Source organism: Diabrotica virgifera, chromosome 8 (genome assembly GCF_917563875.1).
Source record: "Diabrotica virgifera virgifera chromosome 8, PGI_DIABVI_V3a".
NCBI classification, from domain to species: Eukaryota; Metazoa; Arthropoda; class Insecta; order Coleoptera; family Chrysomelidae; genus Diabrotica; species Diabrotica virgifera.
Genome location: NC_065450.1, coordinates 143780575 through 143807150, shown reverse-complemented (window position 1 = coordinate 143807150; position 26576 = coordinate 143780575). Strand labels below are relative to the sequence as shown.

The window sequence follows — 26576 nt, the reverse complement described above, 5'->3', positions numbered from 1 at the left end:
TTACGAAAATCTTTGAGATTTTGCACCAGTTTTCTTATTCTATCTTTGGAATAAATAATGTCAGTTGACTGATTTTGAACAACAATGAATATCAAATCGGTTTGGGCAAACAGCTTCTTAAAAATATTTAAAAGAATATTAAAAGAGTAATCATTTAATAAAGTTCTCAAACCGATTGCTTCACGGATCAAGATATCACATCACAACTTTCAAAATCGTCGCCTTCGATAATAAATTAAAAAAACTTCCAAAAGCTGTTCACGAAAATCTGCTACAGTGGAAACTAACCGAGGTTTAAAATTTCATCGCATTTGACAAAACTGGCAAGAAAAGACGATATTCTTTAATTTTTTACACGTATCTATCCTGCAAAACTAAATTCATTCTATTCCCATGAAAGTGAGTAAATAAAGCTTATGGTGCAATAGTTTTAACTTTTGCCTGGGAGAACGTTCAATTCACCAGACATCACGGCAACGCCGTCATAAGTTTGCCCTACCAATTTATTTTTGATATCAAAAATTTTTAATTTGTTCTTTAAAACACCAAAAACATATTCTGCCTTATTGCTTTTACTCACGTCTGTAAAACCTAAAAACCTCTCATAAATATTACCACGTAACGCGTAAGTTGATAATTATTGTAAATGACATGATAATCAAAAGTTTCATCTACTTCTAGCGAAAATCAAATGGTTTTCTGAATCTCAGGTCAAATAACGTTATTGAAAATGTAACTAATTGATTATATTAGTTCATTCTGTACTGTTTTAGACATGCCGCTAAAAAATATCTTAGAATCAGAAAGTAAATTAAAAAATCCAAATCGTATTTCTTAAACAATTTTATTAGTTATCTATAATTATATGATATACCGATTATACGATATTATATATCTACAAATAAATGATAATTCCTGACAACTTAAAAAAATTACAATATCAATTAAACGACGTAAAACGGCGTGATTATTTTTTACAATTTCTGCCGATGCTTCCAAATGAAACCGGCAGATTTAAATATGCCGTACCTGCCGCTTAATGCCAACGGAGAAATGTTTGTTTGGTTGCTAATCGACTTGTGTTTTTCGTTGAGTTTTACGTGTAAATCGTCAAGCTACGGACTACGGATAAGCTGGGGTCGGCTAGCCGAACAGTCAGATGAATGGCTCATGTCATTCATTTTTTGAAAAGTCTTTTATGCGCAGGAATCACTTAAAGCTCGGATTGGTCGAATCCTTTTAAAAACCATGAATAAAATTTAGTCTGTATTATCAAACAGTTTTTTTTTATTTCATAGATACAAAAAATGACATAAACTCTGATTAAATTGAATATTAAAAAAATCTATAATATCTATAAATGTGTGGGTCGTCACTGCCGACCCTGCCGAACCTGACCGGCCGCCACTGGTCTATTGTCATTTAATTCGTTTCCCTGGCGCCCCACGTTGGGCGCCAGTGAAACGAAATAAGGCGATAGACTACCCCAGCTAATTGAAATACAATCCGAAAATAATGTTTCAACTAACTAAGATAGCTATCGTTCACCCCAGCCTAGCTCAGTCTCTCAGGGTGTGTGTTCGTCTTGTCCTAATCTTAGATAATGAACTCTGAAAATTTAGAATGGAAGCAAACAAAACAGTATTTTTAACCAATCATGTTTATTGTTCAATAAAGATATAATAAAAATGTGACTTATTAAGTGCATTAACAAATATATTCAAATTCTTGCCAAAAACTAACAATTTGTAGATTATACTTATGGCTTTGGTATCTGGTTCAATGGTAACTTCTTGATGTAGAATGGTACTGTTGTAGACTTCTTATATACCTGGGCAGATGTTTGGCCTCAGATCCCTGCAGCTGAAGATGTTGGGTGCTGTAGTCTAGATAACATGGTCAATGGTCTTCATTCTTGTTGGTCTTAGTTCCATCACCGGTGTGGATGGCTTGATGCTGGAGGCTTCCGGAGGGAGAAAGGTTGATTGTATTCCCAAAAACTAGAAGAATAATGCGTATAAGTTTGACATCAAGAAGAAAAGTTTCCCTTGCCAAAAAGTATTCAAAAATAGCAGATGGCAAGGGGTAAATTAAATGGAATTAAGATTGAATATTACTAGTTAAAATTTGATTACTAAACGTGCGTATATGTAAATTAAAAATATATATTTAAAACTAAAATATTAGAAAAACTGTTAGATGTAGAAATGTAATTAAAATATATTATTAAAATATATGTATTATTACCCCAAGAGAATATGGTCTGATGAAATAGATGGGTCCTTATGGGCTCATCTCTTTAAATAGATTAATTTTGCCCCTCCATTACTGATTGTCACTCTCATTCACATGAGAGCGCAAAGTGTGAGTAGATGGGCAACCATGTTCCGTATTGAAAGACAAATATCTACAGAGTAAGAATATATGAAGTACGTTCCGTATGATGATTTAGATTTTAGATGAAAATAGAGATAGAGAATAATAAAAGTGGGCGCCAAACAAGTTTTTAACGAAAAAGCAAATTAAAACGAATAGAAGATAATTATTAATGAAATATTAAAGAAAATAAAGTAAAATAATTATCTAAAAATAAAATAGCAAATATGTGACGTTTATAACGTTAGACACTCCTCTCACCCATCAGAAAAATTTTGAACAAAAGTGAGAAATTTTTCCTAAAGAATATAGGAGCGTTACAAGGTATATCTATTTGCCGGTCGCTCGCGGTTAAAGACCAGATCCTCTTTGTTTACCCTCCTTTTCAATGTCTATTCGCCCTTTTCTTGAAAAAACTGAATCTCTTTTAAAACAATGAGTCTCAATTCAAATCTCTTTTTCGACTTTGAATTATTAGAGTTTATTAGATTTATTATTAATATCTATATTTGAGTGTTATACGCTGAACTTATTAGTTCCCCTAAGGTTGTATTACGCAATTTGGAATTTATTTAAATTTTGCAATATACAGGGTTTCATTAATAATTTAAAATAATTTAACTGTAGGTTCCTGGGCTTAAAATATGTATTAAGATTTAACCCAAATCACCTAGTCTGAAAATACTTCTTACATAAGCTAGAGATCTTTGAAAAAGGCGTCTTGTAATTATTAGTTTTTTTTTAAATACCTCCAAAACGCTTCTATGTAGAGAAGCCAAAACAGGTACGCCTATTTATCTTCCTTTTTTATCTTTAACTTTTAAGCTTTTTTGACACTGGATAATTAAATTGTGAGGCATTCTAGTAATAAAAGGTACTCTTGCTGTAAGTCGGTAGGATACACCTTTTTCTAGAACTGTCGATTTGAAAATTTTGTGTTCTTTTAATGTGAGAAAATTTTTCAAAAAAAACTATGGAAACAAAAAACGAAAACTGGTACGTTTATGCCAGATATGAATCGATTTCATCAATTGCGAATTTCTAGTATCGGTCATATGCGTCTGTTTTGAGTAGGCCAACGGTTATTTTATCGCATTATTTTTTGTGTCTTTAATGTTGAAACATTTTTTTACACTAGATTATTAAATTATGAGGTATTCTAGTACTTAGTTACTCTTGCTTTAGGTCGGTAAAATACACCGTTTTTTTTTAATTTTTTTTAATTTTGATCAAATTCAAAAAACGAAAAATTTCAAATCGGTTTTTCTAGAAAACGGTGTATTAAAGTAACTTTTAGTACTAGAATACCACACAATTTAATAATCAAGTGTCAAAATTGCTTAAAAGTTAAAGACAAAAAAGTTATGCGATAAAATAACTGTTGCCCTACCCAAAGATGACGCTTATGACCGGTACTATAAATTCGCAATTTATGAAATAGATTTATCTCTGCAAGATAAATAGCCGTACCAGTTTTATTTTTTCTAAATAGATGGGTTCTAGCGGTATTTCAAAAAAATTAATTAAAAGTCACCATGTTCAAAGAGCTCCAGCTCCCTTAGGAAGCCTTTTCGAAATAGGTGATTTGGTTTAAACCGTAATATTTTGAGCCCAGGAATCTACAGTTAAAATATTTCCGAGTATTAATGAAACACCCTGTATTGTTTTGTTTTATTTCATAATCTTTTATTTTGTAATAATATTGACGATTTGTGTAATTTCAGTAAACTGTATTTGTTGATGTTGTACTCTTTGTACCTACGCTTTATCCATAAAATTGTGAAATTTTCAGTGACAATAAAGCATATTTCTATTCTATTCTATACACGCGTTTTTGCTGCCTTTTTTTGAACATTTTTTTAGCACTATCCCATATCAGTCGTCGAAAAGAGCCCCGCAACAAACTTTAATAGGGAGCCCCTGTGGGGCTAGCTACGCCACTGATTACCCAAAATTTTTAGATATATTTTGATTAACGGAAATAATAGTTTCATACCTTACACATACTAGTATAAGAACAAAGTCTTTAATGGTTTATTGAATGGCCGGTAAATTATAAACAGTTTGAAATCTTTCCTATTATTCCGGAGACAAGTTGAATTGGTTCATTAATTAAAGAAATCATTCAAGGTTGATGCAATTTTCTTGTCATATTCCGTAGAAAATGTATTTTTTCTGATCATTTAGCGAAACCGACGTTACACAAAATGAAGGCTTTTTATGTTCTAAATTGTCTTGTACTTACACTAATCTTTGTAAATGGATTTTTGGATATCAAAATAATTCAAACGTATTTCAGGGAAAAATATATAAATCATGCTACCGTTATTGGATGTTACAATCACGAAGGTAGGCCTTAGATTTAAATATGGCATTTAACCATTTAGATTTTTCTTCAAATTTTATGATACTTTATACAGGGGGTTACATTAAGAATGTCCAATCTCTGAGTTGTAGATTCTAGACCTCAAAATATTAAGATTTAACTCAAATCACATAAATAAAATATGATTCCTTATTGGAAATTTTATTTAAATATTAAAAAAATGCTTTTGTTCAGTTTTTTAAAACTGTTCTACATATCCTTGCCATACCTGTCAGAAAGTGTAATTACTGTACATACATTCTACAAAAGTTTGATAAATAAACGTTTCCAGCTACTACCTGAGGGATACAACAGGAGATAGTGAATGATTGACCCTTTCCAAATTCTACGCCACTTGCGGAAATGCAATTTTTGCGCAATTTTGCTCTGTAAATAACATACTCTTCACTCATAATGATAAAGTCATTAGTTTTCGAGATATTTGAAGTTAAACATGTAACGGCACCGTTATTTTGATTAATGTATTGTGTAAAATGTTAATGTTTTACTTAATTTTTAATTTCAAATATCTCGAAAACTAACGAGAACTAACGATTTTATCGTTAAGAATGAATTATATACTCTTCAATTTTAACGATAGAATCATTAGTTTTCGAGATATTTGAAATTTGAAGCGGCATTAGCACTAATACATTAATCAAAATATCTGTGCCATTATATGTTTAACTTCAAAAATCTCGAAAACTAATGCCTTTATCGTTACGAGTGAAGCGTATGTTATTTGACTAGAGAGTATAGAAAAATTGTGCTAAAATAGCAATTCTGCCAATGGCGTAGAATTTGGAAAGAGTCAACCATTCACTGTCCCCTGTCGTACGCTTCTGGTAGTAGCCAGAAACGTGTATTTATCATAATTTAGTAGAATGTATGCTACCTACACTTCCTAACAAGTATGACAAGAATATGTCAAATAGTTTTAAAGTACTGGGTACTAATAGTTTTTAAATTTTTAAATAAAATACTCTGTAACACAATAAGGAGTCACATTTTATTTAAGTGATTTGGGTTAAATCTTATATTTTTAAGGTCTAGAATCTACAACTCAGACATTATATTCTATTATATTCTAGAATCAGAATCTTATCGTAGTGACAAAAAAACAAAACAAAAAACAAAACAAAAAAAACAAAACAAAAAAAAAAGAAAAAAGAAATACAAAAAAGAATGAATTTATTATAAATAATAACATTAATAATTTTATTTGTAAAATGTATACACTATGTGTTCGTGATAAACATTAAGTATAATATATTTATAATATTTATTAACATAGTATGTAGATTAGCTGTAATTAGTAGGTAAACTAAGAAGTAAAAAATTGTAATATTATTATAATAACTATGTTTCACTAATTGGCAATATCTTTAATACATTTACTTTTAATTGAGACTGGCTGAATGACTATAGTCATCATCATTCTCTTTGCCTTATCCCTATGCGGGGTCGGCTTCCCTAATTGCATTTCTCCACACAATTCTATCTGGGGTCATATCAATGTTAATCCCCTTTCCCAACATGTCCTGCCTTATCGTCTCCCCCCAGGTCTTCTTTGGTTTTTCTCTCCTACTCCTTCCAGGAATCTGCACTTCAGCTATTCTTCGTATTGGGTGGTTAACGTCTCGACGTTGAACATGACCAAACCATCTTAACCTATGCTCTCTCATTTTGGCATCAATTGGTGCCACACCTAGACTTCCCATAATATACTCATTTCTAATTTTATCCTTCTTTGTCACTAAACTCATCTATCTAAGCATTCTTATTTCCGCCACATGCATTCGTTGTTCCTCTTTTTTTTCACTGCCCAACATTCAGTTCCGTACATTATAGCCGGTTTTATGGCTGTTTTATAGAATTTTCAATTCAGCTTCATTGGAATTTTTCTGTCACACAACACACCACTCGCTTCTTTCCACTTTATCCATCCAGCCCTAATTCTACTGCATGTATCTCCATCTATTTCTCCATTACTCTGTAATACCGATCCTAGGCACCTAAAACTATTGCTTTTCACAATCATTTCACCATCCAAAGATACCATTTTATTTGTAGTAGCTCCATCTTTAAATGAACATTCCAAATACTCTGTTTTTGTCCTACTAAGTTTTAAACCTTTTTCCTCCAGAGTTTGTCTCCACTGTTCCAGTTTTTGTTCTAAGTCTCTTTCACTATTTCCTACTAACACGACATCATCAGCATATATTAAGCACCATGGAATGTTACCCTGTAGTTTCGCTGTTTTCTGGTCCAAAATTAATGAGAATAAATACGGACTAAGCACAGAGCCTTGGTGCAATCCTGCTTTCACCTGAAATTTATGAGTCTCTCCCACACCTGTCCTAACACTAGTCGTTTCTCCCTCATACATATCCCTCACAATCTTTACATATTCACCAGGGACTCCTTCCTTATTGAGTGCCCACCACAGAATCTCTCGAGGAACTCTATCATATGCTTTCTCAAGATCAATGAATACCATATGAGCGTTTGTTTCTTTACTCCTATATTTTTCCATCAACTGCCTTATAATGAAAATTGCATCTGTTGTTGATCTATCCTGCATAAAGCCAAATTGATTCTCGGATAATTCGGTCTCTTCACGTATCCGTCTATCAATTACTCTTTTCCATATTTTCATGGTGTGGCTAAGCAGTTTTATAGCCCTGTTGTTTGTACATTGTTGTATATCTCCCTTGTTTTTGTAAACAGGTACCAGTATACTGCTTCTCCATTCGTCTGGAATTTGTCCAACTTCCATAATTCTATTAAATAGATCTGCTAGCCACCTTGTTCCTGTCTCTCCCAATGCTCTCCATACTTCCTCAGGAATATCATCTGGTCCTACCGCTATTACTTTCTTTATTTTTTGAAGCGCTTGAGTCACTTCCTCGTTGGTTATATTGGTTACCATTGCTGCTAATGTCTCCGTTGACTCTACAGGCTGTCTGTCAAATTCTTTATTTAATAAGCTATCAAAGTACTTTCTCCATCTCTTTTTGACATCCTTTTCGTGGACTAGTATTTTATTATTTTGGTCTCGGATACATCTAATCTGATTAAAATCTTTTGCTTTTTTGCTCTCTGTTTGGCTATTTTAGATATCTTCGTTTAGCCTTGCATGGTATCAAGTTGATCGTATAGGTTTGAATACGCTTCTGCTTTGGCTTTTGCTACTGCTACTTTCGCTTCCTTTTTCGCCACCTTATAGTTTTGAAGATCTGTGTCAGATCTGGTTTCTTGCCAGTTTTGTATAATTTTTTCTTCTCTTTTATTTTTCCTTGTACTTCTTTTGACCACCACCAAGTCTCTTTATCCTCAAACTTTTTCCTGACGTTTTCCCAAGTATTTCAATTGCAGTCTCTCTAACACTACTGGCCATTTTTCTTTAAATTTTATTAGAGCTTCCTTTCATGTTCCAACATATTTTTTCTACTATTCTTCTCCTGAATAGACCTTCTTTCTCATCTTTCAGCAGCCACCACTTGATTTTTTGTGGTCCTCTCCGATATTTTTGTTTAGTTTCGCTTTTTACTTCGATGTCCAGAACAAGCAGCTTATGTTGTTGGCTTACTGTCTCACTAACTATTACCTTGCACTCCTGGCATTCACGTATGTCTTCTTTCCTTGTCATGAAGTAGTCTATTTGGGATTGATGTTGTCCAGTTTTGTAGGTAATAAGTTGAGTTTCTCTCTTTTTAAAGAATGTGTTAACAATCGCCATATCCAATGCTGTTGCTAATTCAAGCATGTCATCTCCAGCTTCATTTCTAGTTTCAAAGCCTAATCCCCCATATATTGTTTCATATCCGGTCTTGGTTTGGTCCACATGTGCATTGAAATCACCTCCTATTATAACTTTCTCCTCTGCTGGAATATCACTCCGTACGTCTCCTAATTGATCATAGAAAGCTCTTCTTTCATTCTCACCCAGACCTGTTTGGGGAGCATACACACACAACATTCAATACCTCTTTATCAATTACAAATTTCATTGACATCATTCTATCACTCGTTCTTACAACTTCTACTACGTTAACTTTCATTTCACTATCAGCAATTATACCAACTCCATTTCTAGTGTTACTACTCCCTACATACCACAATTTGTATCCTTCACCTAGTTCTTTCGCCCTTTGTCCTTTCCACCTAGTTTCTTAAATACAAGCAATTTGAACTCTTCTTCGTTTGAGCGCATCCACTAACTCCGGACTGTTACCTGTAAGACTGCCAAGATTCCACGACCCTACCCTGATTTTTTTTACCTGCAATACTGTTCCCCCTGAGATAGTCCTCACCCGGAAATCCGAACGGAGGCTCATTTTACTTCCGGCACATTTTACGTCAGGAGATGCCATCATTTCAGTATAAGTTTTTTATATCATTGGAGAAGGTCTTTTCATTATTATGGCCTGAAAAGATTTTGTTTGGATATTTGATGCCTGAATGCCTTTCCTATCAGCACCATACCCTGCCTTGCACGTTTAGCTAATACACCACCAATGCAACCAAAGTGCAGTATTACCCCACACCCGCCTGCATTTTTCTGTATAGGCCAGGATCCCCACTGTAAGGACTGCCCTAAAAGCAAATGTAATGTTGCCCGTCTCCCGCCACTAGGAGGCACGTACTTTATTCGGGATACTCGGGCCACCGAACAACCTCGGGCTGAATGACTATAGTCTAACCAAAAAAAAAACAACTCAGACATTGGATATTCTTAATGAATCACCCTATATACAGGGTGCGTCATTAGTGCCAGGAAGTTTAATTATTTGTTTTCTTAAGAGATACGAAAAAAATTTATTTAGGAAAAATTTGGGGCATAGGTAGAAGCATAATTTACAAATATTTTCAAATATCCAGGGCGACTTGTGTTGACAGAGTATTTTGTATCAGAACAGCGTGTATATTTTTACATTTTTAGATTCTACTCGATGTTTTCTTTCTTGAAATATAAGGTTTTGCAATGCTATACGAGGTATTTTAAACGATAATTTCGTAGCAATATTTACACCCTCTAGAATTGTTGTTGTGTTTAACATTAAAAACTCTATTATTGTTTAAATGATTTTTAATATATGTAGTCTAATATTGTTCAAAGATATAAATTTATAAATATAGCGAAATGGTTAATTTTGGTATACATGGTGGGTCGAAAGTCGTAATGAATATTTTCTTAGTTTCTTAAATGGAACACCCTGTATTTTACTATTGTAATAAAGTGATATACTGGTACTTTATTTTTTTATTTCTATTTTATTTACTTTTATTTCTTATGCATTCCCTATACCTCACGGTTTTAATTTGTGAGTTATTCGTGCTTTTTTAAGCCAAAAATTAATTGCAACAAAAATTGCGTGAAATTTTATTAGGTTTGCCGTGAAAATATTTAATCAAAAATACGTTTTCGAAAATAAATACATATTAATCTAGACTAGTCCTTAATATATTAATATTGGTTGAAATAATAAAATACTTGCGAGTACGGCCCTGAATGACCTACCGAAAGGTGTGTTTATTTCTGGTCTCAACAAAATTGCAAATTTTGTGCAGAAATAGTAATAGTTTATTTATAAATAGTTCAGTGACAAGTTTATTAGATACCAGTAAGTGCATCCATCGTATTATTTTTGTTTAGTATAACGTGGTAAACCAGTTTTGGTTAATTCTTATTTAATAACATCAATAAAGTACGATATAAGTTACAATTTATTCCAGTTTTGTTACTGGTTTAATTACCTGCTTAATTACTGGTCAGGTCCGTATTAGTTTTGAACACATGTCTCGTGTTAAATTTAAAAATGGAACCTAACATTCAGAGTCTCTCTGACTCGCAACATGTACAACAACCGCAGACAAATACCAATAAAACCTATTCATTAGCAACTTCTTCTTTTCCGTCGAAACTGCAAGCGATTGTCTTCAGCGCCTTAGAAAATACGAAGCTGCAAGATTACTTAATTCCGTTACGTAATCTAATTCAACCAAAAAATATTATATTTTCGTCTCGATTATCGAAAAATCGGATATGTATGTAACTTTCAAGCAAACAACTGGTGGAAGAATTTATGCAAAAGCACGGACAAATAAAAATCGAGAATAATATTGTACAAGCTAAAAGACTGATTTCTCCAGCCGAACGTATTGTTTTGTCAAACGTAGGTCCCAGTATACCACACAGTTTGTTAACCGATTATTTACAAAAAATAGGACTTAATCTTCTCTCCCCAGTTACCTTCCTAAAAATCAGTTCTAATTTTCCTGAATACAATCATATTTTGAGCTTCAGAAGACAAATATACGTTAGTCCTCACAATATCTCCTTACCCGACTCATTCCTTTTAGACTTCGATAATTCAACATATCGAATTTTCTTAGAAACTACGGCCTGTTATACCTGCAAAAAGTCTGGACACATCGCCACAAACTGTCCCGATAAAATGGAATCACTAGCAAATTCAAATAACAGTCAACCGATCTCTTCTTCCTCACCCGAAACTATGCCTCAACCTACAGCTACAATTCTATCTCACGAACAAATTCCTATCGAAGAAAGCTCAGAAAATAATCTAAACAATCCCAATATAGAAGAAAGTCAAGAAGTTAGCACCATGGACACCTCCATAGCCATTAATGTCGACCTTCAGTCGAAACGTAGTAAAAATGAGGTTCTCACTTCTCCAGAAGCAAGTCATACAGAAAAACCCTTTACTGCACGTACATCTAAACCTAAAGCCAAGAAGATTAAAAGCGACGAGGAGCATGTAGCAACGAAATCAGTCAAAAAACATGATCTTGGACCTGCCAAAACTTTTATCGAAAATCATTCGCCCGCATTTGTCCTTAACTTTGACCAACTGAACCTTCTTATTAGCAATATAACTGGCGCCAAAACCCTATTGATATAATTATTCAAGATTTCACTACCAACCTAATGGGATTATACCACATGTTAACTGAAGTTTATTCACAACTGCAAAATAGATCATCCAAACATTTTATCACCACTCTCAAAAAGAAAATCCTACGACACTTAGGAAACGAGGTTTCTGAATCCGAGGGCGAGTCATCTCAGAGTATGGAATCTCATCAATAGAATATAGATGGATTTTTCCATCGACTACCTATCTTACAGAAAGTTATTTCTGAATTTTCTATCGAAACAATATGTCTCCAAGAAACAAACTTAAACTCACAAAAAAACTATAATTCTAAATATTTTAACGTTTTAGAAAAGATAGAGTACATGACAATAATTATTCTTCAGGTGGAGTTATGACACTTGTTAAAAATTATTTGGTTGCAAATGATTTTCCCGTTAATAGTAATATCGAAGCTATAGTTATAGAGATTACAGCTCCTGTTTCAATGTATATATGTAATGTTTATATTCCATCTAGTTCCTCAGTTACGTATGAAGATTTAAAAAATCTTATCGAACAGATACCGTCTCCCCGAATCATTGTAGGCGACTTTAATGGTCATAATTTTATTTGGGGTTCGAAGAGTACTGATCGCAGAGGAAAACTTCTAGAAAAGGTATTGCAAGATCTTCAATTAAATTTCCTAAATGACGGGTCACCTACAAGATTTAATGCACTGCGGAATCCTTCGTGATAGATTTAAGTTTGTGCGATCCAGGTATCGCCCCACTTCTCTCTTGGAATGTTCTCCAGTATACCTATGGTAGTGACCACCATCCTATTTTAATTGAAAATCTCTCAGGTCAGCCTTATCCAATACCTTTCTTGCCCAAATGGAATATAAATTCTGCTAAGTGGAACGAATTTGAAAACTATACAGATAAAGCTTTGGGAAATCTTGTAACGAGCGATAATATAAATGAATCTTTGAGTGATTTTAATGGTGTCATCTTGCAGAGTGCGAAGCTCTTCATCGGCAAAATTAAGCCCGTCAAAAATCACGTCTCTGTGCCTTGGTGGAATTCGGAGTGTAGCGAAGCCGTACATGCCAGCAAAACAGCTTTTAATAGATTTAAAAAGCATAAAACGCTTGAAAATAAAATAACCTACAAAAAAATTAAGGCTAGAGCTCAACGTTTAATAAACCAAACACAAAAATCCAGTTGGGCACAATATGTCTCTAGTATTAACAGTTCCACTCCAGTAAGAGAAGTATGAAGAAAATTCGTAAAATTTTCGGCAAAAAGTGGTCACCCCCAATATCTAGTCTTAAAATTGGAAGTCAAATTATCACATCCCCGCTGGAAATTGTTAACGAATTAGCTAAAAGCTACAGGCAGATGTCTTCCAATGAAAATCTCGACCCCGTATTTCTGGAAAACAAACTAGAAGCCGAAAAGTCTACCCTTTCTCTAGAAAATTCTAACATCCTATTAAACGCTCCTATTACGTTACAAGAACTCAACAACTCACTTAATGAACTAAAAAACACAAGTCCTGGGCCAGACGATATTCCAACAGTTTTCTTAAAACACCTACCCACTTCTGCTAAAAATTACTTGCTCCGATTATTTAACTTTATTTGGCAATGGCAACAACACCCATCTGTTTGGTCAAAATCTATTATTCTTCTATTTCTCAAAAGCCAAAAATCTCGTTTGGGTCCTGATTTTTATAGACCAATAAGCCTAACTTGTGCAATGGGCAAGCTATTAGAAAAAATTATCAATTCAAGGCTGATATGTCAGCTAGAAAGTTCAAACTTACTTATAAATGAACAAAATGGCTTTCGACAAAACCGATCTGGGATAGACAACATATTAGATCTGGAAAGTGATATTCCCGAATCCCTGTCAACGAAACAACATTGTATTGCCGTATTTTTCGACTTAAGAAGAGCGTTTAATACATGCTGGGAATACAACATCTTAAGAAAGTTACAGTCGTGGAATATTCGTGGAAATTTTCTTCACTATATTAAAAACTTTCTAGAGAATAGTTCGTTTCGTGTAAGAATTAACAGCCACTATTCCGAAAAACAAGAGGAAGAACATGGGATTCCACAAGGCTCAATTATCAGACCTACACTCTTCTTAATCGCCATTAATGATATAATCGGAAACCTCATGAAACCCTTAAAAGCACGTTTATATGCAGATGACTTGGTCGTTTACGTAAAAGGCAAGGATATCAATTTAATTTCAACAGTTTTCCAAAGTTTTTACACAATCTCGAAGAATGTTCTCGCGATACAGGCTTTCAATTCTCAGTTACAAAAACCGTAGGTATGGTGTTTTCTAAAAAGAACCTTACAAATAATCCTAATCTCAAATTTTTCAATACACCGCTTGTATTCAAACCATGTGTGAAATTATTAGGTATGTCGTTTGATAACAAACTTACTTGGAAAGAACACATTAGGCAGTTAGTATTGACTTGTAATAAGAAACTTAATCTAACGAGAACATTGTCAAATAGATATTGGGGCTCTGATCGCTCCACTCTGCTAACTATCTACAGAATGTTAATAAGATAAAACTAGATTATGGATCAATCGCCTACGCCTCTGCATCCCCCACATTATTGAAACAGCTAGACTCTGTACACAATACAGCACTTTGACTATCTCTTGGTGCATTCCGAACATCACCTGTAGAAAGTTTATATAGTGAAAGTGGAGAGCCTTCCTTATATCATCGACGGACTTACTTAACTCTGTCACATGCAACGTCAATAGCTTCAAACGTAAACAAATTTCTTTTCAATAACACGTTCACTAATAAATATATAAATCTCTTTACCAATAGTACTAAACACAAACCTTACTACGAGCGAGTACGGTGTTACCTGAGATGTCTCGACGTCGAATTCCCAGATATTCTTCCAATCAATATTAAAAACCCCTCACCTTGGTTAATTAATATTCCCAATATAAATACTGCGCTAACCCAATTCGACAAACATATTAATAGTCATGCAGAGATCCAGCACCATCTAGATTTAGTTCTCAAAGAGAATTATGAGTATTGTTACAAAATCTTTACAGACGCATCAAAGTGTGAGAGAGGAGTAGGTGCTGCCTTCGTTACCCCAAGCAATACTTATCAATTTCGTCTCCCATCTTACTTCTCGATTTTCTCTGCTGAGCTCTATGCAGTGCTCAAAGCTATCATGCATATAAATTCTAATGACATTTCTAATTCAGTTATCTTAAATGACTCACTAAGCGCTCTTCAAACCCTTAAACAGATCTATCCCAAAGGTCCTGTTGAGAAACACATTAAATTCGAACTGATGCAGGCTCAAGAAAACGCTAGACGAATTAGATTTATATGGATATCATCCCACATTGGCATTGCAGGCAACGAAAAAGCTGACCAGTGCGCGAGTGAAATTGCCGTATGTGCCGATATAGAAAAAGATGAGTGTCGAAATACCGCGAGTGATATAAAAGCTTACTTTAAAAATCGTGTTTTGTGCAAGTGGAAAAACGAATGCCAATCGTCTCAAACTTCACTGAGATTAATTAAAAATGACATTACAGCCTGGGAACCGTCAACTCGTAACAGAAGAGAACAGCTGGTGATAACTCGATTGAGAATTGGACACACGAGACTTACTCATTCATATTTACTGTCTAAAGGCGATCCACCTGTATGTGAAATATGTAATGTCCAAATTACTGTTAATCACTTGTTAATTGTATGCCTCCGTTTTGCCAATTATCGCGCCATGTTTAACATACCTAACTGTATAAGTAACTAATTGTTAAACGGACAATATTACAAAATTTCTAAAATCCACAGGAGTATTTTATAGAATTTAGCATTGTATTCTGTAGCCGCCGCTAATCACCATCAATGTGGATGCGGCTGTACTTACTAAATAAAAAAAAAAAAAAAAATAAATAAAATACTTGCGTAGTTGTTAAGATTGTTAGTGCGTAGAATATTAATAAAAATTTAATGTAATTAGGTCAATAGTCACAATAAATTTATTGGACACAATTTTTAATATAACCCACACACACACACACACACATAGAAAGTCAAATGTCCACCCAGAAAAACTGGACAGGATTGGTGTAAGGAGGACATTTTTGAATAGGAATCCGCAGAATAGAATCATAAAATTTTTCATACGGTAGCGGCCTGACAACATGGAGGCACAATATTTCTTAGCTATACTATATGTACATACACTATAGATACCAATGTTTTGAAAATAGATTTTTTGTACTTACCTATTCCGGTTTGATTTCACATCGACGATATAATATTCTACACACAATTAAAAAATTAACATACTATATTTTAAATAAAATAGGACTTAGTATTAATATGTAGCTTTGTCTTTACTCCGTTAGCTTCCCTAAACCTTGCAGTCCTTTCTCCACTGAAGGCTGTTAATTTGTGTGATCATATTTATTATTGTATCAATTATTCTTATATGTGGAACTTCTAAGGTACAAGTAAACTTTAGAAGACCAAAAATAAGCATTTTTCCAAGATTTTTTCCTTAGAATCTTTATTAAAAAGGAACATAAAGCCTTTTTCATATTAATATCTAACTCTTAGAAAATACAACCAATATATTTTCTTTAATTTATGCACGTTCACTAATATTGTAGAGGGCGCCAAAGTCGAGGCCTCGAAAAAAAGTAGTTCCGATGGCGGAGATAATCTCAGGATTGGGATCTCTGAAACAAAAAGATCATACGGAATTTGAAAAGGAAGGGTTTCTTACGTGACGATTTACCACCGTTAGTGAAAAATTCTGCCAAAAAAGATTTTACGAAAATTTGAAAAATTTTTGTGAAAAAATCACCCGTTTCTCTGCAGTTTTTCATGGTTAAAAAATATTTATTTTTTATTTTTGGACAAAATTGTGGTAAATTGTCACGTAAGAAACCTTCCTTTTTCAAATGCAGTACGATTTTTTTATTTCAAATATCCCAATCCTGAGATTAACTGTCCGCCAACATTTTTGGAGGACTCGACTTTTGCGCCCTCTACAATATTAGTGTACGTTCATACATGAAAAGAGATATATTTTTTGTACTCTCTAAGAGTTATATATTAATATGTAAAAAGTCTTATGTTCATTTTTAATAAAGGTTCTGAGAAAAAAATTCTTGAAAAAAATAATTATTTTTGGCTTCTAAAGTGTACTAGTTCTTTTAAGCCGGCCACCCACGGTACTGCGGTGTCGTTCGACAAAATCGTCGACGATATCAATTCTGCAGTACTGCAGCAGATAGGCCAGTTTCTATGTGGTAAAATTGTAACGATTTTGTTGGATGGATGCACAGTCACATACGATCAACATTTTTGTCAATTAGTCGAATTCGACTACCAATGCGGCTTTCGAAGTGGAAAGTCAACAATAGATCAAATATTTACCATCCGACAAATATTAGAAAAAAACTGGGAATTCAACCGAGATGTACACCAAATCTTCGTAGATTTCCAGAAAGCATATGACTCGATAAAAAGAAGCAGACTATGGCTAGCAATGCTAGAAATGGGAATACCAAGAAAATTAGTGCAGCTCACTCAAATGTGCGTGGCAGACTCATATGCACAGGTAAATATAGGAAACAGAACATCGATGCCATTTAGTATAACATCAGGGCTTAGACAAGGAGACCCTTTATCACCATTGCTATTCAATTTGGCTTTAGAACACGCAATAAGTAAAATATCGTCTGAACTAACAGGGGGATTCGCAAATCGAGGATCAAAACTATTGTTGGCCTTTGCCGATGATCTAGATGCAGTCGCTCATTCTACAAGAGACGTAAGAGAGGTGTTTTCACAGCTCGAGGAGGAAACAGGTAACCTGGGCCTTCAAATAAATGAAGAGAAGACGAAATATATGCTGGTGACCAAAAATCCAAGACCAAGAGATAGGCAGAACGTAACTATTAATGACCACAACTTTGAAGTAGTAAAAGAGTTTAAATATCTGGGAGCAGTAATCACACAGGACAATCACATAGAAAAAGAGGTCTCAGCAAGAATAGCTGCGGGAAATAGAGCATTATACTCCCTATCATCATTATTAAGATCTAAGCTGCTGAAAAGACAATCTAAATTAAGACTGTACATGTCAATTATTCGCCCAGTTGTTACATATGGGAGTGAAACATGGACTCTACATCAGCGAGAAATAAATAAATTGCTGATATTTGAAAGGAAAGTCCTCAGAATGATATTTGGTCCTCAAAGAGATGAATTGACAGGAGAGTGGAGAAGGCGCCGCAATGCTGAATTGGTGACTCTATATGGTACTGAAAACATCGTCAGACATATAAAAGCTAATCGGATAAGATGGGCAGGTCATGTAGTAAGATCAGAGGAAGACAGAGTGCTAAAGACAGTGTTCTTCGAGAGACCAGACGGTAGAAGATCAGTGGGCCGTCCCAGAAAAAGATGGAAGGATGATGTTGAAACCGATCTATCTAGGATTGGGGTACAACAATGGCAAATCGAAGCGCAAGATCGCAGACGATGGAGGGCCATAGTGGATGCGGCGAAGACTCATCCCGAGTTGTAAAGCCAGTCAAGAAGAAGAAGAAGACAAAATTGAACGACGCCGCAGTATCGTGAGTGGCCGGCTTTTTATTCTACATTTCACTAATAGGGCAGTCAATGAGGGTATGTGGCTCCGAATTCTATCCTACTATATCGATTTACGTGATATTTTCACAGTAAGTAGGGAATAGCCCAAGAAACAAAGTCTACCCTATGCCGATGTGTGATTTCGTCTTGGGGGCGGTTCCCACCACTTCTCGGAGTAGAAAATTTTTTGCTTAAATAACTACGGAAATTGCTAGAGAACCTAATGCTAAGCAAAAACTGTTTTATATTTTTTTACGAAAACTCAATACTTTTTGAGTTATTCCTGGTTGAAAATTGGCCATTTTCATTGAAACATAACTCCTTTTCAAACGGTTTTTTGCGAATACCTAAAAAATTGTGCATATAACTAAAAAAACTGTATAAAACATTTTTGTAGCTTATAAAATAACAAAGACATCTTTTCCTTTATGAATCTTTTAGTTATAACACAAAAAGAGATATGGTAAGTGAAAAAATCTTGTTTTCTTGGTGCATGCTCAAATCAGTGTATTTAACTTGAAGTAACAGAGAAACGGTCGATTTTAGGTGTATAATGCTACCAATAACTTTTGTTGTGCTTGAAAAGACCTTTAAAATAAGCAATATTAAATGTCGATTACATTCAAACCATGCGAGATAAACTGTAAAAAATTTGATGACTAACGTATCTTAAGCAAAAAATGAAAAGTGTATTTTAACCCCTCATCCACAAGAATTAAAATACATCGTTTTACTTCTACAATACATTTTACTATAGTGTTCTTTTTATGTTCAAAAAGTTGGGCGGGTTTAAAATGAATGGTTTTTGAAAAAAAATAAGATCAAATTATTGAGCGCATTTTTAAATTTTCTTAAAAATCTTCCGTGTTCTCCTTGTAACTCGAAAATGATAAGAGATGCCAAAAAAAAGACGCCATACAAAAATCAAGGTTTCTTCTAGATAAACATTTTGATTTTATTTTTTATAACAGTATCTCTTATCATTTTCAAGTTACATGGAGAAAAAGAAGATTTTTAAGAAAATTTAAATATGCGCTCTATAATTTGATCTTATTTTTTTCAAAAACCATTCATTTTAAACCCGCTCAACTTTTTGAACATAAAAATGACACTGTAGTAAAATGTATTGTAGAAGGAAAACGATGCATTTAAATTCTTGTGGGTGAGGGGTTAAATAAACTTCTCAATTTTTTTCTTAAAATTCGTTAGTCATCAATTTTTTGCAGCATATCTCGTTTAGTTTGAATGTAATCGACATTTAATATTGCTTATTTGAAAGGACTTTTCAAGCACAATAAACGATATTGGTAGCATTATATACATAAAAACGACCGTTTCTCTGTTATTTCAATTTGAATACACTGCTTTGAGCATTCACCAAAAAAAAAACTCTTTTTACCTACCATATCTCTTTTTGTGTTATAACTAGAAGATTGAAGAAGGAACGAATCTCTTAGTTTTTTTTTTGAGCTACAAAAATGTTTTCTATAACTTTTTTAGTTAGATGCATTGTTTTTAAGGTATTCGCAAAAAACCGTTTGAAAAGGTGTTATATTTCAATGAAAATGGCCAATTTTCAACCACGAATAACCCAAAAAGTAGTGAGTTTTAGAAAAAAAATTATAGAACAGTTTTTGCTTAGAATTGGGTTCTCTAGCAACTTCCGTAGTTGTTTAACCAAAAAATTTTCCACCCCCGAGAAGGGGTGGGAGCCGCCCCCAAGACAAAAGCACACATTGGCATAGGGTAGACTTTGAATAACGAGATATTTTCAGGCTATTCCTAAAATTTCATTAAAATCCATGCAGTAGGATAGAATTCGGAGGTATTAACCTCTTCTTGCTCTCATTGACTGCCCTATAAATAAGGTATTGCAGAAAAACTTAAAATTTATTTTAAATTTTGTTTTTATTTCCAGAAAGATTTCAGTTAGCAAAATCACTGATTTTTGGAAATCAAACGATGGCTTTTGGAAACATTAATAATATCTCGTATATCCAAAAGAGTTTGCTATTTTTTCATACAACTCACAAACATATAGGAGTGATTATTGATGGTGACTGTGACGAAAATATGACAAAGCATTTTTTAGCAGAGGTAGTATTTATTATTTTACGCATTCTACAATTATTCAAAGAAGTAATACGAAAAACATTAAGCCCTCCTAATAATTCATTAATTTGTTATTTGCTTTTAGTGTTAAAATGCCCCTACAGAGAATTAAGTTTTTTGTGGCTTATAATAATTTTAATTTCGGTTTGTATTTCGTCTCATTGGTATTGATTTAAAATGTACAGTTTGGTGTATTTGGCTTGAACTGTTGATATATAGCTATTTGTATAACAAGGGAGGAAAGTGCTACTTTTCCTCCCGAGAATGAAGTTTACTGCCCGACCCGTAGCGGAGGGCAGTAATCATTCGAGGGAGGAAAAGGCACTTTACTCCCATGTTATACATATGATTTTTCCACCTTTTTCAAATATCAAGCAATTTTTTAATTTTTAAATAATTCATTTATGTCACTAACTGACAAAATTTATAGAGCACTAAAACTAACAAGTAGGTACAGTATAACTGTCAACTGTCAAATATAAGTCAAATTATTAATGTAAACATTGTTAAATCAAAATAACAATTTACTGTTTTTACCATTCTGCAAAATACAGGGGGCTCTATAAATATACTTTAAAATGTATAGATACTTACATAATAGATAATAATTAGCGGTACGGAATTTTCGCAAATAAAAAACATGAATTTCGCATTAACTTTTTTTATAATTACAAAATTTCGCATTTATTTAGCATTTATTTTTAACTACTAGTAAAATAAAAAATATTAATTAAAAGCTAAACATGTAATTTCGACATTCGACTCTTTAAGAGCTGTTCTTCGATCTGTCACTACAATATTATATTTGCTGCTGAAGAATCGTTCTGCGTCTACCTTGTTCGTTGGACTCCAGATGCTCTGTAATGCTGTTTTAGCAAATGACAGAAAACTGAAATGTGTAGCAAGCTGAATATTCTTCACATTGGGATCTTCGTTCCTTCGTATCGATTGAAGGATTAATTTATGAAAGGGAGTATATCCATCTATGTATGTTCCCCAATTGGGTCATTGTTCTAAAAAAAGGATTTTAGAAAGGCTTTCTGAGAGTACACTCGGGTTCACAGTAAAACTTGCAGCTATAGATGGGTTAAATAACTGTCCAATGTGTAAGAAATCCTCGTTTGTGTCTTTTAAAGTCATATGGAGAGTGATTTTATTAAAGGCTTTGTCGTTTGCTTTCATAAGCATTTACTTCAGTGTAACGTTAATTTCTTCGTTTTCAGTGAGCAATCGAGATGTTCTTACATCAAAATAACCTTGTCGATGGTGTTCAGGTGAATCGTCTATTAATTTCATTAATTTTGGACAGAACTCGGTGGTGAAGGTCATTTGAATTTCTAGTTTACGTCTGAAAGTTTTATCGGCGGAATTGTGTTTGAGAAATTTAATACTGGAATTTTCATTCTCCCGCACATCAAAAAATTGAGTGTTACAACAATAAACAATCCTTTCAAAAATTACAATAGAAAACTCCGTAAAATCTTTCCATACCTTCGTAACTACCTGAGTTGAGCACCTGCAGATATTTCGCGGAAATGAACAAAAACTCCATATTTCGCATTTATGTTCAAAATTTCGCCGAAATTCCCATCTATTTCGTAAAAACGAAAATTCCGTACCCCTAATAATAATATAATATTGTATAGGGATAGGGCGTCAATAAGTTATTTCATCAATGATATATAATGACGTCACTTTTACTTTTCCTCGCTAGGAAGGAACATTACTTTCCTTCCCTAGGGAGGAAAAGTACGACTTTGCTCCCTACAATCAGGTCAGGAAAAGTATACTTTCGGTAGAGGTAGGTGGAAAAATTTTCAATGGTTCTCTTGATGAAATACCTGAAGAAAATTTGCCAGTGGGACATCCTGTATTTATATCTAATTGAGTTGAAGTGTTTTTTACTGTAATACATATTTTTAACGGTTTCGTGTTAATCGTTTAACAGGAAACGGGTAATACGATAACAAAACAAGATAGCAAGGATAAAATATTAGTTTAAAAATCCTATTTAATCCCCGCATAACACAAACAAAATAGATGGAAAAAAAATTCTTATAATAGATATCAAAAGTAGGAGCAATTTTTTTAGCATTTTTGTCCTTTTATTAATAAAAAAAGTATATTTTAATAAACTTTAATACACTTTATTTAATAAATAAATAGTAAATATTTAGACCAATCAGAGAGAGCAATAAGCACCTCTACCGGTTTCTAAACTTATTAGTCTCTCATCAGGAGTCACATATTATGCTGCTCTCTCTGAACCAACTAAGACAAACCCCGGCGTGCAGTCACGGATTATTGCAACGAACGAAATGGCAGGGGTGCTCTAGGGCGGATGCTGATAATAAGGAAGATGAGGGAATTTTACAATTTATAATTCACGTCCCATCTGACCAGCGCAGTAAAGTTCCAACGATAATGGTTCCCTTCGTACTCCAATCAGAGTAAACATGTAAATCAAAAATGAATAGCCATTTTCACTTTCGTTGCAACACGAAACTACAGCCGCATCATTATTCTAGTCCAATCAGAGAGTGCAACAAGCACCTCTACCGGTTTCGAAACTTATTAGTCTCTCATCAGGAGGCACATATGCAGATGGGACGTGAATTATAAATTGCAAAATTCCCTCATCTTCCTTAGTCTCGGCATCCGTTATGCTTTAAAAATTGTAGAAGCCTCGGAGGTGTTACCAGAGAAGGTTTCCATTGTTTTCAATCTGGTATGATGTAGAGTAACATCTTTCGATGTTGTTATATGTGCTATTAGATTGAAAACTTTGCTTTTGAATTTTTTTAATTCTAAACGCGGCCTACTGCGAATCCAAAACACGGTAAATGATCGATATTTTGCTTTGCGTTACATGTACCGGAAAGAGTTATTTAAACAAGTAAATATTATTCTAACAAAATATTATTCTAACCCCACATACCAAATTTCATAACAAAATTCGCACTTATAGTTTTTTCATTATTTTTTTTTTCCTGGAAGCCGTCTGTTGTGAACCGGTTGTACTGCAGCCACTTGGCTTACTGTACATCTTCCATTGGTTTATGAAACCCATTCCAGAATTCTGGAACCCTGTACCAGCTTGTACAGGTCTAGTGGGTAGCTGCCATATAAATTTGGAGTCATTTCGATGTCTCCGAAAAGTGTTTGCCGCCTCCGATCCAATGCCTCACAGTCATGCAAAATATGGTTGACTGTTTCAGGTTCTCTGTTACAGAGTCTGCAGCTCAAGTCTCCATGAAACAGCCCCATTGTATGCAGGTGACCCTTAACTGGCGCATGTCCAGTGAGGAAACCTGTTATGACTCTGAGCTCATTCCTGCTTGTTTTCAGCAGTAACTCAGCTCTACTAGCACATGTCCGTCCGATATACATCTTGCCATGTGTTTGACCGGGTACACTCTCCCAGTGTGAGTTGTGTTGGCTTCGGATCCAGGCTTTTTTCCGTTCACGGACGGTGCTTTTTGGCACTCCCACGGCCGGCTCTGGACCCAGGTATTTTGTAGCTGATGCTCTCTTGGCAAGTGCATCAGATCTTTCATTGCCGTATATGCCCCGATGACCTGGAACCCATACCAGTATATCACTGTTATGTTGTGCCAGTCTATCAAGTTCTTGTCGACATTCCCACACCAGCCTAGAGTTCACCTTAGGGCTTATAAGAGCCCCAATGGCTGCTTGGCTATCTGTGCATATGTTAACCCGCTGCAGTTCGAATGCCCTCAGGTTGTTTTCTCTTGCACACTGCAAGATTGCAAAGATCTCTGCCTGAAATACGGAGGTACATTCTCCCAGTGGATTAGAAATGTTGAATTTTCCACCACTACAGAATATTCCTGCGCCCGAACCGTCTGCAGTTTTAGACCCGTCCGTATACCAGGTGCAACCCTGCAGTCTGGGTCGAGAGTTTCCTCTGTCCCATTCGTCTCGTGGGCAAATGTCCTCTTGAAAAGGTACTTCAGGCATATATCTTGATGTCATATGGTCAGAAATCATCATCCATTCGGCATCATTAGTTTCATTCGTTATTTTACTATGTCCTGATTTAACTGGTACGTTGCTCAGGTTTTCTCGCAGTCTATAACAGCCCATTATCGCCTCACCTCTTATTGTTATATGTAAAGGAGGGAGATCCAGTAGTGCCTCTATAGCTGCCGTAGGTGTGCCCCTCATAGCCCCCGTGATCCCGAGACAAGCAAGTTTTTGCACCTTGCTTAATTTGATGATGATCCATTATTCTTAGTCGGGACCCTAAAATTCGCTGTCCCGAGATGCACGGAGGCGAGAAGCCAGCCAGCCTTCCTTGCTAAATCTCCGTGCAGCGTGTGATGGTACCGTGTGGATGGCACTGCTAGGATACCGGGTCTTCTTAAACGCTGCAGCGCTGCACGGAGCATTAGCAACGGAGCCTGGCTGGCTTCTCGCCTCCATTCATGCATCTCTGGATAACCCAGGGTCCTGCCTACAATAATAATGAGAAACTGAGACGCAATCATGCGATTTAATGCTAATGCTCCGTGCGTATAGATATTTAGTGATAATGTGGAATTTACACTTTATATAATAGTAAGAGTGCTTGTTGTTTTTCGCGATTCAAGATAAACAAAACAGTGTAACGCGTGTAAAAAATTTATGGGGAGGCTAAGCCTCCCTTGCCTTTTCTGACGAGCCGCCACTGATTGTAAGTACTAAAATATTATAGAAAATATCTTTAAAACAGTTCAAAATTTCATTAATTTTAATTAACTATTTTTTGCCGTTATTCCAATTAATCAAACGCATATGATTTTTAAATCAAAATAAAATTACAAATTATTACACAAACCACGTGTATAATAACTTGACAGATTTTTGTTTTGTTTGGAAACCTTTTTGACGTTTTGAAGTCACACTCTTACGGTCCATTAATGTATAAGCCAATGATACAAATTCAGAACAATACATACATACGTAAGTTTTTGTTCGGATAGCTTTGATGAAAATAATTGTGGATCGCTCGTTATAATTTATGCCTTTCTCTAAATATTAAGCATTTATTTTTATGTAAAAATTTTATTTCGTAATTTTAGTGTGGGAAAAACTATTACTTCCATGTGAAATATCATTGGTTAATTATGACCACGAATTTGCTGTTTACGCAATATTTCGAAAATGTAGAATTATACCTTAATTCCGATATTAATATATTATATAAATCATTTGAAAATGGTCTAAATATTTACAAATTAGAAGACACATATAATCCAGCATCTATGAAGGGAGGACAATTAAAACGGAGAAATATGGGATTTTATACTAACACAGTGGACGGATTCAAAAAAGATCAAGAATCTAAATATTGGTTAAGGAGAAATTTAACTGGAATAACACTAAAATCTATGTTAGTGGTAAGTTTTTTTTCAGCCCTATTTCTTTTTCTGATTTTTATGTTTTCACAAATATGATCTATCTATATAGCCCGATCAAAGAACAATCTGACCCCAAAAAAAAATAAAGGAAGGATGAAAATTTGGGAATAGGTAGTTGAAATTGTCTATTATTATATAAGAAAAAGTTTACAATTCTACATCCCCCCATTTTACAAAAATTGAGGGAAATACCCCCTCTCGAAGATGAAAAAATACGTTCAAAATAAGACCGGAATTGGATAAAATGGCTAATTCTAAACAACTTTTTTTCTATAGAGTTTTTTCACTAAGTTAATACTTTTCGAGATATTTGCGAGTGAATATGTTCATGTTTAACAAAATAAAACATGTTTTTGGACGATCTTTCGGAGATAACTCAAAAAGTAAGTATTTTAGCGAAAAAAATATTCTTAGCAAAAATATAGCCCATAAAAAACTGAAAAAAATGGTGTGTATACATGAGGTCTGCAGACCCAGCAGAAGCAGAGTTGCAGCTAATGAAAAGTAGGTTCTTTTCGTCAAATTCCAAATCGAATATTTCAATGTGAAATAACCCAAAAACGGAGCACTTTTAGGGGAAAATTTATTTTAACTTTTTTAAAGTTTTTAAAAAAAGGTTTATTTTTGTTTTTTAAAAAACTTGTAATATTAAAAGTAAGCGATTTGAGCTCAAAATATTGTTGTTCCCTTTTATATTTTGGTAAAAAATCGCGATAATCACCCCCTAATTAGC

The 26576-nt window shown here is 34.3% G+C and overlaps 1 protein-coding gene across 1 annotated transcript in view; it reads left to right on the top strand.

The window, feature by feature from the left end:
* The first annotated feature begins 11696 nt into the window (after nt 1-11696).
* The window catches only part of LOC126890283 (uncharacterized), a 56192-nt gene continuing 41312 nt past the window's right edge, over nt 11697-26576 (top strand). Inside the window, exons 1-3 of the mRNA XM_050659141.1 lie at nt 11697-11838; nt 20227-20405; nt 25505-25822. Coding sequence (XP_050515098.1) covers nt 11697-11838; nt 20227-20405; nt 25505-25822 — 639 coding nt within the window. The remainder of the gene's footprint in view (nt 11839-20226; nt 20406-25504; nt 25823-26576) is intronic.